Source organism: Amphiura filiformis, chromosome 7 (assembly GCF_039555335.1).
Source record: "Amphiura filiformis chromosome 7, Afil_fr2py, whole genome shotgun sequence".
Taxonomy (NCBI): Eukaryota; Metazoa; Echinodermata; class Ophiuroidea; order Amphilepidida; family Amphiuridae; genus Amphiura; species Amphiura filiformis.
In genome coordinates this window covers 46,901,950-46,914,980 of record NC_092634.1, presented here as the reverse complement: position 1 = coordinate 46,914,980, position 13,031 = coordinate 46,901,950, and the positions used below count along the sequence as shown (strand labels likewise).

The following is a 13,031-nucleotide window of genomic DNA, read 5'->3' as shown; positions in this document are numbered from 1 at the left end:
TGGCTGTACCTCACCGTCTAATGTGGATAAGATTTGAGTCGAATGATGATCCTTGGGTGTTACGTGGAATTAACATGCAAATCAAATGTGTGAATGAAATAGGTGAGAAACACACCCTACCCATAAAACAAACGAAGTAACCAACAAACGAATACAGCAACAGCAGGCCCGTACGCAGGGGGTGGTGGTGGGGGTGCGACGCAACCCCCAAATTATACAAAACGTCCCAAAATTTCAGAATTTGCGAACGTAGCGAGCCAAAAAATCAGGTTTTTTACGTTTTTTGGACAAAAAAGGTACACTTTTCACAAAATCGCCCTCCCCCCTTTGGAAAAAAGTTCACTTTTTTCAAATTTAGCACCCCAAATGAAATCCTGCATACGGGCCTGAGCAAAAGTATAATCATTATTGATTCATTCGTAGTTTCTGAAGTCGTCGTAGGTATTACCGTAAATGCAAGACAGCATTGTATTTTAACAAAGTTGTATTTGCCAACAAAGAATGATAGAAGAAATGTTGACCTGGTTTTAAATGATAAATTATTTCCAGTATAAATGCATTTATATAATAATTTCAATTATTTCGTTTATCCTTCTTTAGCGAGATGTGATTCTTGGAACTTTAAGTGTCATTCAACTGACGTCTGCTTGGACCGTTATCTTGTTTGTAATACTTACGAAGATTGCATTGACGGCTCGGATGAGGTTAATTGCGGTAAGCTCAAAGCAGACTTATGCTATAATGAAGAGGAGGGGAGCGTGGCCTAGCGGTTAAGGCGTTGGACTGTGAATCCAAGGGTCGAGGGTTCGAATCCCAGGTCCGCCTGAGCTCGGTTGGCTCTTTGTGTCCTTGAGTAAGGCACTTCACTCTACTTGTTTAGTGCTTTGGAGGGCACTTTAAGCCGTCGGTCCCGTGTACATGTATTTCTTTCATTAATGTATTGTGCACGTTAAAGAACGTCACAGGCTATTCGAAAAGAGCAGGGGATCATCCCGGCACTGTTGACTGTACTTCAAAAATACACTTATCTACTGTAGGTTCCAGAGTAAAAAATAAGTACAGCTTGTCTGTACGCAGTGCGATAATACTCATACATATGAGGGAGGCACTAATAAGGAAGAAGAAGAAGAAAAAGAAGATGTGCACCTAAACAAAGCTATAAAATGTTGAATTACAGGTACAGGATGCTGTCGATTAAATATCTTTACTACCGAAACATTTTTCTAATAGAGTTTGATCATGCATTGGATCGCCACGGAGCTAGATTGGTGCTTTCCTTAACAGAATATTCAAACTGACGTGAGAGAAGACTAATATACAGACTGTCAGGTCCTTTAGGACATCATAGGGTTAAATGTTCCGGCTGCAGGTCCACGTTTCCTTCCCCCTCCCTCTGGCATATCTGAAGATGATTATAGTTTAAACCTCTGCATTATAAATCAATCATTTATCCTCTTATCATTGCAGACTTCTGCGGCCAAGACGAAGTAAGCGTCAGTACTTCGCAAGGAGCTTTAATACAGACCTATCCAGCATTCCCATATAACTACCCAAAAATGGAATGCGAGTGGTTTATCACAGCGTTAGATAGCCCTAACATCATCGTGCATTTCATTCTCATTGATCTTGTGACTAACGAAGATTTTCTATATATTGGTTATGGACATAACATATCTTCTAATAGCAAAGTTTTTGACTTAACTGGATTCACAGCTCCAAACACTCTAACTATAAATTCCTCTACGATGTGGTTAAACCTCGTTGCACCAGTTGGTGACTGGTGGGGTATAGTTATTAAATTTGAAGCATCGTTAACATGGGGTGAGCATTCTTCTTGTAATGATTTAATTTCTTGTCTCATAACACTATTTGATAATTTTTAGATGAATTGCATCTCCCCCTGTATTGACTTTCCAAATCTTAGTTTCTACCGATTGACTTTGGAATATTTTATTCATAGAGTTTTGGTAAAAGGTTTAAATGCATTGTACCTTTTCCCGAAATAGGAAGCAGGACCACATTTTTGGTATGCCAATTTTCAAACGGTCTATATAAATGTTGCGAGCGCAGCGCGCAGGGAAATTTGTCCCAAGAATGTGTGCCAAAAATCACTTCCCCCCCCCCCCCTCGGCTTGCCAAAAATTGCTTGCCTCCCCCTTTTGGCTCGCCAAAAATTTCTCTCCCCCCCCCCCGCCCCCAATTTTACCCTCCCCCAGGGCTCATAATTAGTACACAGCCCCTAATAGCTGTTTTCATCCTTGGCCACAATCGAACAAGGCCCAGTGAATATTGTGGTGCTATGATATCGATTCCAATACTTCTGACATACTATAGGCTGCTCAAAATCCATGTAAAATTCTTTTTAAGTTAGCATCATGAGACTACTATTTCAATTGAATTGTTGTGAAAATATGATGAAGATGACGATGAGTATTATCAGAAGCGCTGTATTAATCATGATAGCTGTGATGTTCTTATTTTGTCTAAAATCAACAGTGCCATGTAGTACTGAGGAATTCACGTGCGAATCTGGCTATGGTTGTCTGGATAGACAACTACTATGTGATAATCAACGTCAGTGTTTGCATGGCTCGGATGAGAGAGGATGCGGTAGGTAACAATAATTAAGTCCGAAGTGATCATGTCTTTTCCCATGACTTTTGGGCCAACTCCTCTGTAGAACTTGTTGTGTTGGCTCGCCAATGAGTCTTGTTTACCTGTTCCCAGCACATATATACGGAACATTAAACACAAATCCCTCAAAATCTGCAATTATTAAACGAAACACAAATCTGAACGAGGATGAACTTAGATCAAGTCATTTACTTTTACCCATTCGTTTTTTGTTATCCTAATAACAGTATTGCAAAACAATTCATATTGCAGATGTTTGTGGTGAACAAGATTATCATTTAGATTCAGATACAGTTCAAACTCTATCATCCTCTGAATATCCTAATCCGTATCCCGCTAATTCTGAATGCTCCTGGACTGTATATGCTCATGAAGACGGCTATCCGACGATTAAGCTTACAGACATAGACCTATATCATGGATACGATTTCGTTTCGTTTAAAACTATTACCGGAGACACAATAATGACTGTGACCGGTGAAACAGCGCCGAGCTCAATAACGGCGAATGCATCCAGTGTACTGATAACATTTGACTCGTGGAGTTACAGCTTTGAGCATCTTAGAGGATTTAGGTTCGAAATGATATCGTCTCCACAAAATGGTAAGGATTTGTTTTTGAAATTACTTGTTATATATTAAAAATTCTTCTAAACAAATCCAATATTTGATGTTACATTACTTCGATCAATGACAGTTTCGTGGTAACACTTTCTCTAATTGAATGACCACGTGTCCACTTCCTGCACTTCGCCGGCAGCTACCAGGCGGACCTAAGGTTGATGGCGCTGTTTGCTTTAGGACTTGGTCATATATGTGCGGAAGAAAATAGTTCCCCTGATCTCTGTTGAGTGTTTCGGACCTTTCTTATCCAGATGGCTTCTTAGTGATAAATCTCTTCTTTCTGTTCTGGTCTCTGTCTTTGATTTCTGATTGCTACCATCCAATGACATGGTTTTCCTCACAAACATGACCATTTATTCATGTCGATTTTACCCTGTAATGGAGGCTTTGGTTTTGCGTTCTTCCAGTCTAGTGCCGAAAAGTCTAGATGTTTTGCCTATGTAGGACTTGTCACAATTGAGACAAGGTAATTCAAACACGTAGTATGACGTTTGGGTTACATCTCGTTTATCGTTTTAATGGAACAAACAATTTCTAAGTTTCTGATGTGGTTTGAAGGCGATTCTGATACCATGTTTATTAAACACACGCCGTACGTGTTTGGAGAGCCCTCCATTACAGGAGAAGATAATAAATCGGCAATAACTGATCATGTTTTTGAGGAAAACCAGGTCATTGGAGAGGAGCAATCGGAAATCAAAGACAGAAACAGAAAAGAAAGAATAGATTTATCAAAGAATCCATCTGAATAAGAAATGGACCAAAACATAAAACAGAGACGAAGAAATAGTCTTCCCCACATACTTGAATAAGTAATAAGCAAACAGCGCCATCAACGTTAGCTCCGTCAGGAAGCACCCATCGAGGTGGAGGAAGTGGTGCTAAGTAATAGCACAAAACTGTTATTGATATATGCAACTTCAAATATTGGATTTGGATTTAGATTAGTATAATAGCCCAATCAATGGGAGAAGAGAGGCACGAACCCCCTGTCAGATCATCGCAATCCAAGTTAAGTGTATGAACATTACATGCAAGTGTCAAAAATATTTAATCATAAATTGCGGTTTTATACGTTCACTCATTATGCTCATTGTTTATCCTGTGTATTTTCACGTCAAGTTTCATGTCAGGCTGGTGAGTTTACGTGTCAAAACGCATCCTCTGCTCTGATCTGTTTACATGGATACCAAAGATGTGATGGGAAGGAACTTTGTCCTGATGGGTCTGATGAGCGGGAATGTGGTAAGGATTCTACAAGATGAACAATACGCTACTTGATTCATATACCGCGCACAAAACTATCCGTAAATCAAAAGTAATATCGTAAAGTCAATCACCTTAAATTGATAACTAAAGAAATCATTAGGATGATTTGGTTTTGCATATTTTGATACCTCATTCGTCACTTTGCGAATTTATTTCCCCAAGTTAGAGCATTTCAAAAGTGACAAAGATTTGCATAGAACTTTCTCTCGAAACACCCTACTGTACACTACAAACACTGCGAGTGAGGGTTGACCTGTCACGCTTCAATGAGCCCTTTACAAAAGCCAATGGGAATCGCCCTGAAGGAAGAAATATGTCACTTTTGGAATGCTCTCTTTTCCCAATCAATTTGGTATCAACACCTGAGGGAATAAAGTCGCATATTTGTGCCTAGTGAGGTGTCAAAATACGCAAACAAAATCGTCCATCTAGTGATTACTTTATTTTAGTAATTTAAGTTTAGTCTTTAAGATTGCTTTTGTTTCAAGTGTACGGATACTTTTGATATATTCGTATTGAATGCAGTAATACACAACCAACATAAATGAATGTAAATAAATGTAACCGTACTGAATGCCTTCTTTATTTAAAGGAATATGTGGTCCCACATCTCTTCATATTGGATCAGATGTAGAACTAGTCACCTTTAAGTCTCCAGGGTTTCCTCTGATGTATCCAAACGATTTATCCTGCCTATGGATTGTCTCTGCTACAAACCTGAGACTAGTAAAGATTGATGTACTTGAATTCAGTATGGAAGATGTGTTTGATGTTCTGAACATTGGAAGAGGAAAACTAGTACGACCCATATCGCAAATTGTAGCTCTAACTGGACGCGTGAAAATACGTACAATTGTAGTTTACAATGATGATGCGTGGCTCCAGATGAAAACAGATAGATCGGGCGTTGACGTCGGATTTTTACTGATGTTTATGCAAGTGGATGGGCTCTTGGGTAAGAGACATAAGTTGTGGCACCGTACACAAATGATTCCGATCCGGAGCAGATTTTGAATACGGAAAATCATGGGGAATCATTTTGAGTGTTTGGGTTGTGGTAACTACGTACTTTCATTTTGGAGACCTGTCGATATAATCATGATAATGTAGACATAAAGTGGGCATTCACAGCCACAAACAAATATATAATGCACCGTTTTTTATGATCTTCAACAAGTTAATTGCTTTTAAATATGGATTTATCATTTAGTGGTTAACTCATCTTCCTTTGTTTATTCATTTATTTCTTTGTTTAAGGTCAATGTGACCCTGATGATTATGATTGTGGTCAGGGCATCTGTATTGACCCTGATGCTAAATGTGATGGTTTCGATGACTGTCTAAATTTAGCAGAGGAGAAACATTGTGGTAAGACAATTTTTGGGATGAGGGATTAAAGAAACAATATTAATTGATGACGATGACGATGACGATAATGATGATAATGATGATGATGATGATGATGATGATGATGTTGTTGGATGATGATGAAGATGATGATGATGATGATGATGATGATGATGATGATGATGATGATGATGATGATGATAATGATGATGATGATGATGATGATGATGATGATGATGATAACGATGACTTTAGGAGAAGGAGAGGTCCTTTAAAAAGATAATAATACTTAGAGAGTCAGTTTGTGTCTGTGTGCAGAACGAGATTGTGTTAATATCACACTAATTATCATCACTAACTACTCTCCGTTGTTTTACTTCATCACAGCTTACGTAACCTGTCCTACGGCATATCTTTGTGATGAATCGCAATTATCCAATGTAACTATGTGTGTGTCATTAAATCGAGTTTGCGATGGTAATGTGGATTGCTACGATGGTGACGATGAAAATCATTGTGGTAAAGCAATTGACTTTGTTTAAGATATTTGACATAATAAGTCTTAAACGAAACGATATCGTATCCACGATACATTACAGGTCCATGTCTATAAGCTTAATCGTCGGATAGCCGTCTCCATGAGCATATAGTCCAGGAGCATTCAGAATTAGCGGGATACAGATTAGGATATTCAGGCAATGTCAGGGGATGATAGAGTTTGAACTGTATTAGTGGGTGCTGTACAATAACGTGTGACATCAGTATAATGTCAAATGGACATTTTACTGACAATATGTTATGCGACGTAATCAAATGCAGTGAAGATAGAGATGAAGAATGAGATAGAGATAGAGTGAAAATGGAGTGTAAGGTACTTGACATGCAATTCTTACAAACACAACGCTTAACACTGATGATGGCGTAACTACACAATTAACCAATAATTAAAACTAATCTTGTCAATTGAACAAAGAAGTCTTTGCATGACGTGTTTGTGTCATAAATGTCTCCCTTTTAATAACAGGTCAGCGGTATATAAATACGTAAACATTGTAAAATAGAAAAAAACCGGAAATTGATTTTACTTGATAAACGATTTGATTAATTTTTTTCAGACAAAAAGCGATGTCCCGATGATTGTGCATGTACCTATGCTTCTTTTGAGTATTTTAAAGTGGATTGTGCTGATGGATGGGAAAAGGTGGCATTGGCAGATGTTCCACCAATTTCCAAATCATTGTAAGCTTGTATTATGTCATTTTGTTTTGATTATTTAAGTGAACTCTCACAACTCTGTTCAACAACCAGTTTCAGACACCCTTTATGCTAAAAATGATATATTTTGTCAATTTGTTTGTTAAAGCAGATAAAGAATTTAACTATAATTATGCAGAGGATGTAAATAGACCCGAGTAACTTACAATATGCATGATAGTTTATAGTATGCATGTATGATATTAGCATTTGTTGAAGGAAACAACAGAAATATTGACACCAATAATTTAATTATTCAGAAACTTGGAAGGTGGTAATGTGTCATCACTCGAGCCTGGTGTTTTGAAGTCCTTCCGGAACCTAAATGCATTGTAAGTATATCACAGTAAATGAAAAAGAGAGAGAAAAAAACCCCAAGCACGTAGTTATCTTTTACTTTTGTATTATTTTAGGGGTAAACGAAGGGTTAGATTTACTTAGGATACATTTTAAGATACGAGATCGTGGTAGCAATAACTTAAGCTACACTTGCCCGTACATCACAGTGTTTAAGGGAGAACAAACAAATTGTAAGTATAATGATGTATATTCATACGTAAGTATAATGATGTATATTCATTTTGTATTATTTTAGGGGTAAACGAAGGGTTAGATTTACTTAGGATACATTTTAAGATACGAGATCGTGGTAGCAATAACTTAAGCTACACTTGCCCGTACATCACAGTGTTTAAGGGAGAACAAACAAATTGTAAGTATAATGATGTATATTCATACGTAGCGGTAAACGTAAATAAAAAGCAAATTTATACTTCTACGCTACTCAAATTTGGTACACTCACCGGAGCGCTTTCACCGGGTCAACCGGCGTCTTCAGCGGATGTGATTGCTCTGAAGATTGTTGTTGCTAGTGATGTAGTACTAGGGGGCGGCGCAACATCTTCAAGTTTGACGTCATCAACATCTGTGACGTCATCGGAGGTGTCCTAGTACTACATCACTAGCAACAACAATCTTCAGAGAAATAACATCCGCTGAAGACGCCGGTTGACCCGGTGAAAGCGCTCCGGTGAGTGTACCAAATTTGAGTAGCGTAGAAGTATAAATTTGCTTTCTAAATTGTAAGTAGCTGTTGTTATTCCATCTCATTGCAAAAAGCCAATCCTATTAATTATTAATGAATTGTCTTTTGTTTTGTTTTATGTTTTCAATGCAGATCACTTTCACGGAACAATATCGTCGCTATTAAACAGCTGTCATTTCAGGGATTAGAATCAATTACATGGTTGTAAGTTTTTATTGCAATACTTATGTTGCTTTTAAGGTATTCAGTAAACAATGAAAATACCAACATTATTTGCTGATTTCATGCGTGTGTATCAGGAAAAGCATATTTGGACTGCGCGTCCAAGATTGTGAACAATTTTATTTCTTTTTTTGCGAGTTGCATATAGATAAATATGTTTTTTAGTGATCATTGACAGTATTTGAACTTAGTTTTCCCATTAAGCGGTTCAGGGTAGGGTTAACTTTAAAAAATATGTAACGATCTCAAATTGCATGCAATGTATCCAAGAAAACAAATCGGTAATGGCTAAAAGTTAAAGTTTTCACTCAATAATGTTTTTGTCAGGCTTTAATTTTTAATATTGTGTTTCACATTTAAACAAAACCTAATTTAATGTTTTGCAAGAAACATATTGTTTAAGGAGAACAAAAGGATTTCAGCAAACAAAATATAAAAGTACATTGGCATGTTAACAACTAGTGTTGAGTGTGTGAATTGACGCATGCGTTGTGTAATCACTCATTTCTTCGCAACCAGTCAACTGATTCAAATAAAATTATGTATAAGATGCAGAATAAGATTGGTGATTAATTTACCCGGTAATGTTTCTGGGACAGTATATACAATAGGAATTCAGGTATGCGATAACTATAACTTATTATGTTGTCATAGTTGTGGGTAATAATTATGTGATTGAGTTGAGGCAAAGACTGTTAGCAAAGAGAGTGATATTTTCATCCGGAACTGGGCACTACAATGTACAAAAATGAGGGGCTATACAAATTTAAGTATATTGAACTGTCCTGATGAACATCTTCAAGAAAATATCATCACAGTTGGTATGTCTATTGCAGACTGGTGTTAACAAGGTAGATTATCCTCATTACGTAATGTATAGTTTAAATTCTTATGAAAGCATACAGGTAATAGCTGTAAAATTATTTTTGCAATGATTTCATTTTGTTTTTCATATCTAACCTTTCTTGTTGATGATGTTTGCTCTCGTCCGATTCAGGGATCTATCTCATAATCCAATCGAAACTCTTGGGGAAAAGACTTTCTTTGAAATGGTAGCGCTTCAAAAACTGTAAGTTATTATGTGAAATGAAATGAAATTGTAACGTCAAATTTAAGAACAAATTCGTTCTAAATCCTTTAAAAGTTTTGATGGGATTAATAGTTGTCCCATGTGTACAGATACAAGGCTAATAATGTAATGTGTCTTTGGATAGTGCCATCGGAAATTCACTATCTCAACGTATTTATACTTTTTATAGCTTTCTGTCTGACGTGCCTCTTAAGGCAATAAAGAGTGGAGCATTCCTGGGATTGCAGAATATCCACACTCTGTAAGTTTATTTCTTGATTAAAGTTTAGCTTTTCACAAGTATAAAGTGTAATTATTATTATATTCCTCGGTTCCAAAGGCAAAATGTTTAGATTTTTCACAATGATTTAGATTTTTCACAATGCCCTCCAAATAACTAATGCGCAGTTATTAACCTATAATTAAATTCTGAACGAAATTATTTCAAATTTTGGTTTGGCGTTGTGAGCAATGCATCCGGGCAATGCATTGGTTATAGCTCTCCTCTTGAAGAACCTATCTTTGATGGCTTGAAAGTTTGAATTATAGAATGTTAATATGAATCGCAGTTATTGACAGGTAAAAATTAAAAAAATACACAAGATGACATTAAACGAAAGTAATACTATTAATTTCTCAAAATAATACTAATGCTAATACTTATACTAATACTATATTGTAAATACCAGTACAAACACTGACAATGATATTTGAATTGACAATTGACCCTTGCAGAGAAATCAATACTACGTCATCGTCAGTGCGCATATTATACATGCGGGCTGTCGATAAGTGCGCGTTGGCAATGACAGATTAATGACAATTTTTGTGTAAAAGGATTTCTGCATACACTGGACTTAATGTCTTCTTAGAAATCTTATAAACATTTCAATTCAAATAAAGAAAGTCCGCAGTTATGTAACACGTCCTACACCAAAACCTGATCTTGTTATGACAATTTATTTAATAAGGGTGTGTGCAAAATCGTGTTAGCTCCAATTTGATACCACATTTGCTAGCTACCAAACACTCTAAATTGGGAAAGATTGATACCAGTATAATAAAAAGTTGGTCCATTTTCAAAAAATGCTAATCAAAACGATGCACGCGGTCGAAATCGCTAAGCGTGGCCCCTGTCGACTATTCCAAGTGCCGGTACAATGTGCGGTTTATTAATATCAAATAACTGCGGAATATCTTTATTTGAGGTGTTTACTTTAAAATATTTTTTCTGTATTTTGACGTTATGTTTGATTTTGTTTATCCAATCTAGCGTTCTTGTAATAGGAGTAAAAAACCGCTTGGCATTTGAAATCGATTCATTTGATGGCCTTACTACGTTAGAGATTATGTAAGTTTCATGGAAAATGATATACTTACCTTTAACGTGTCATGTAACAGACGAATTTGGTTCTTGGTTTTTCAATAAAAGTATTTCTATTATTTATATTGCAACATCATACAGGTGCATATTAAAAATAAACGAAAAAAGTCGTTAAACTATTGCCCAAAATATTAATGAAAAACAATTGTCTAATATTGGTTAAAATTGTTCATTTGATTTTAAATGATTTTTCAGGTTTGTGGACGATCATCGCATATGCTGCAATTTCGACAATCTCAAAAGTTGCACTGTCCTGTCGCCTCAGCCACCGCTCTTTAACTGTGGAAGTATGATGCAAAATACACTTCTTAGAGTATTTATGTGGATTCTAGGCATTAGCGCCCTCTTCGGTAACCTATTTGTCATAATCTGGCGGCTAAATGTTAAGAAAACTAACACTGTTGCATCGATACAAAATTTACTGATTGGTAATTTAGCCTTTTCTGACCTCATGATGGGTGTATTCATGTTGTTAATAGCTAGTGCCGATGTGTATTTTGGTGACGAATATTTCATTTATTCTGACGCGTGGCGGTCAGGGGTTATCTGTAGATTTGCAGGGTTTCTCTGTTTGGTATCTAGTGAGGCATCGGTATTTTTCTTGTCAGTAATCAGTTTTGATAGGCTTCTTGGGGCAGGGTTCCCTTTAAGTATAAAGAGAAGATTAACATTGATGTCAACCAAAATCGTATCCTTCATTATTTGGTCTGTAACCATAGCTTTTAGTTTTTGGCCCATTCTAAAAGCAGGTCCCGATTCCGATCTGTATGATCTTTCTGATGTATGTGTAGGTCTTCCTCTCATTACAAGACCAGCTGGATATGATTTCGAGGAAAGAGAAGATACTGGTCAAGTGTCATTTTATCTTCCAGTTGCAAAAGATACAAAACCTGCTTGGTATTTTTCTATTGTAATATTCCTTGGTGTCAATTTAACGTGCTTCATTACAATGCTGATTTGCTATGTATTTCTATTCATTCAAGTGAGAAAATCTGCCAGGCGAGTTGGACGAAAAGGGAATAGCGATTACGAAATTAGATTAGCTAAGAATATGGCTTTGATCGTTGCGACTGATTTTCTATGCTGGGTTCCTGTAATCATTATGAGCGTGCTCTCACAAACGGGTCTCGTAGTGATTCCACTTGAAGCTTACATTTGGTCCGTAGTGTTTATAATACCGATCAACTCCGCTATTAACCCATATTTATATACATTGGCATCTTTAATTACTGATCTAAGAGAGAAACGTTCTGCCCAACCTGAAACGCGTGATACACTTCCCATGACCAAAGCAGTTCATGTAAAGCTATAAATTTCCACAAAATTGATAGCGATGCACAAATTTTGCCTAGTGTATTTAATAAATTTCAATGGTTTGAAAGTATTGTATAGTGACGACTTGTAAAGCGTAGTCAATGTGTATCCGACAACTAAGTCTAAATGACATTCAGTCCGGGGTGGGGGGTCTTAGTGGAAATGACGATACGTTGATGTTAGTTTATTTTAGAATCGGGTGTATTTTCTTCAATTTTGGTTTATTGATGGCCCAAATTTCATTACAAAAAAGTGCAAAATTTTCATCTTTTTTAAATAAATCATTTCCAAAAATTGTTCCGATATTGTCTAATGGTGTACGTGTAATTGTGAAAAGTATATATATACGGGCTTTTCCCGCCAAATGCGTATAATTGTGCTAGTCTGTAAAATTGTATTCCTCGTTAATATCCAATACGTTAGTTGAGTAAAGATCTAAACAAATAAACTGTAAAATCGATAATTTTTCTTTGACGCATTACTGCTTGACTTTGACGAATGGGTTTGTATGCCGTAAAGCGTAGTGTTACGGATAGCTGGGTCAACATTATGTGTGTATTGTAATGTTAACAAAATATAGGACACCGCAAACTTTATGTTTGTTTTAATGTTAATAATAATAAATAACATAGACCGTAAAGCAATGATACGTTCACAGCAAGCACAGATATGTTTTAAAACGTTTTAATTTTCTTTCAAGTATCTTTCTTACGAGTATTATAAATGTTATGAAAACGTATGTTTGAAACAAAATTACCAATTTGAAAAATGTTTTAAATAAATGCCCTCAAACTTTAAAATGTATTTAGCAAACTTTGAAAACAATATTTTGTCAGCACGTTCATCAGGATTGTCAATGAAATATATATT

General features: G+C 36.3%; 1 protein-coding gene across 1 annotated transcript; it reads left to right on the top strand.

Moving 5' to 3' along the window:
* The first annotated feature begins 74 nt into the window (after nucleotides 1-74).
* Nucleotides 75-12,742, top strand: LOC140157898 (uncharacterized). The gene is made up of 16 exons (XM_072181145.1): nucleotides 75-102; nucleotides 601-714; nucleotides 1,468-1,821; nucleotides 2,497-2,610; nucleotides 2,887-3,237; nucleotides 4,380-4,502; nucleotides 5,119-5,481; nucleotides 5,784-5,894; nucleotides 6,261-6,392; nucleotides 6,989-7,112; nucleotides 7,388-7,459; nucleotides 8,305-8,376; nucleotides 9,392-9,463; nucleotides 9,654-9,725; nucleotides 10,737-10,814; nucleotides 11,043-12,742. Exons 1-16 carry the CDS (start codon nucleotides 75-77, stop codon nucleotides 12,157-12,159), a joined length of 3,297 nt encoding a protein of 1,098 aa, XP_072037246.1. The 3' UTR covers nucleotides 12,160-12,742.
* The last annotated feature ends 289 nt before the right edge of the window (nucleotides 12,743-13,031 follow it).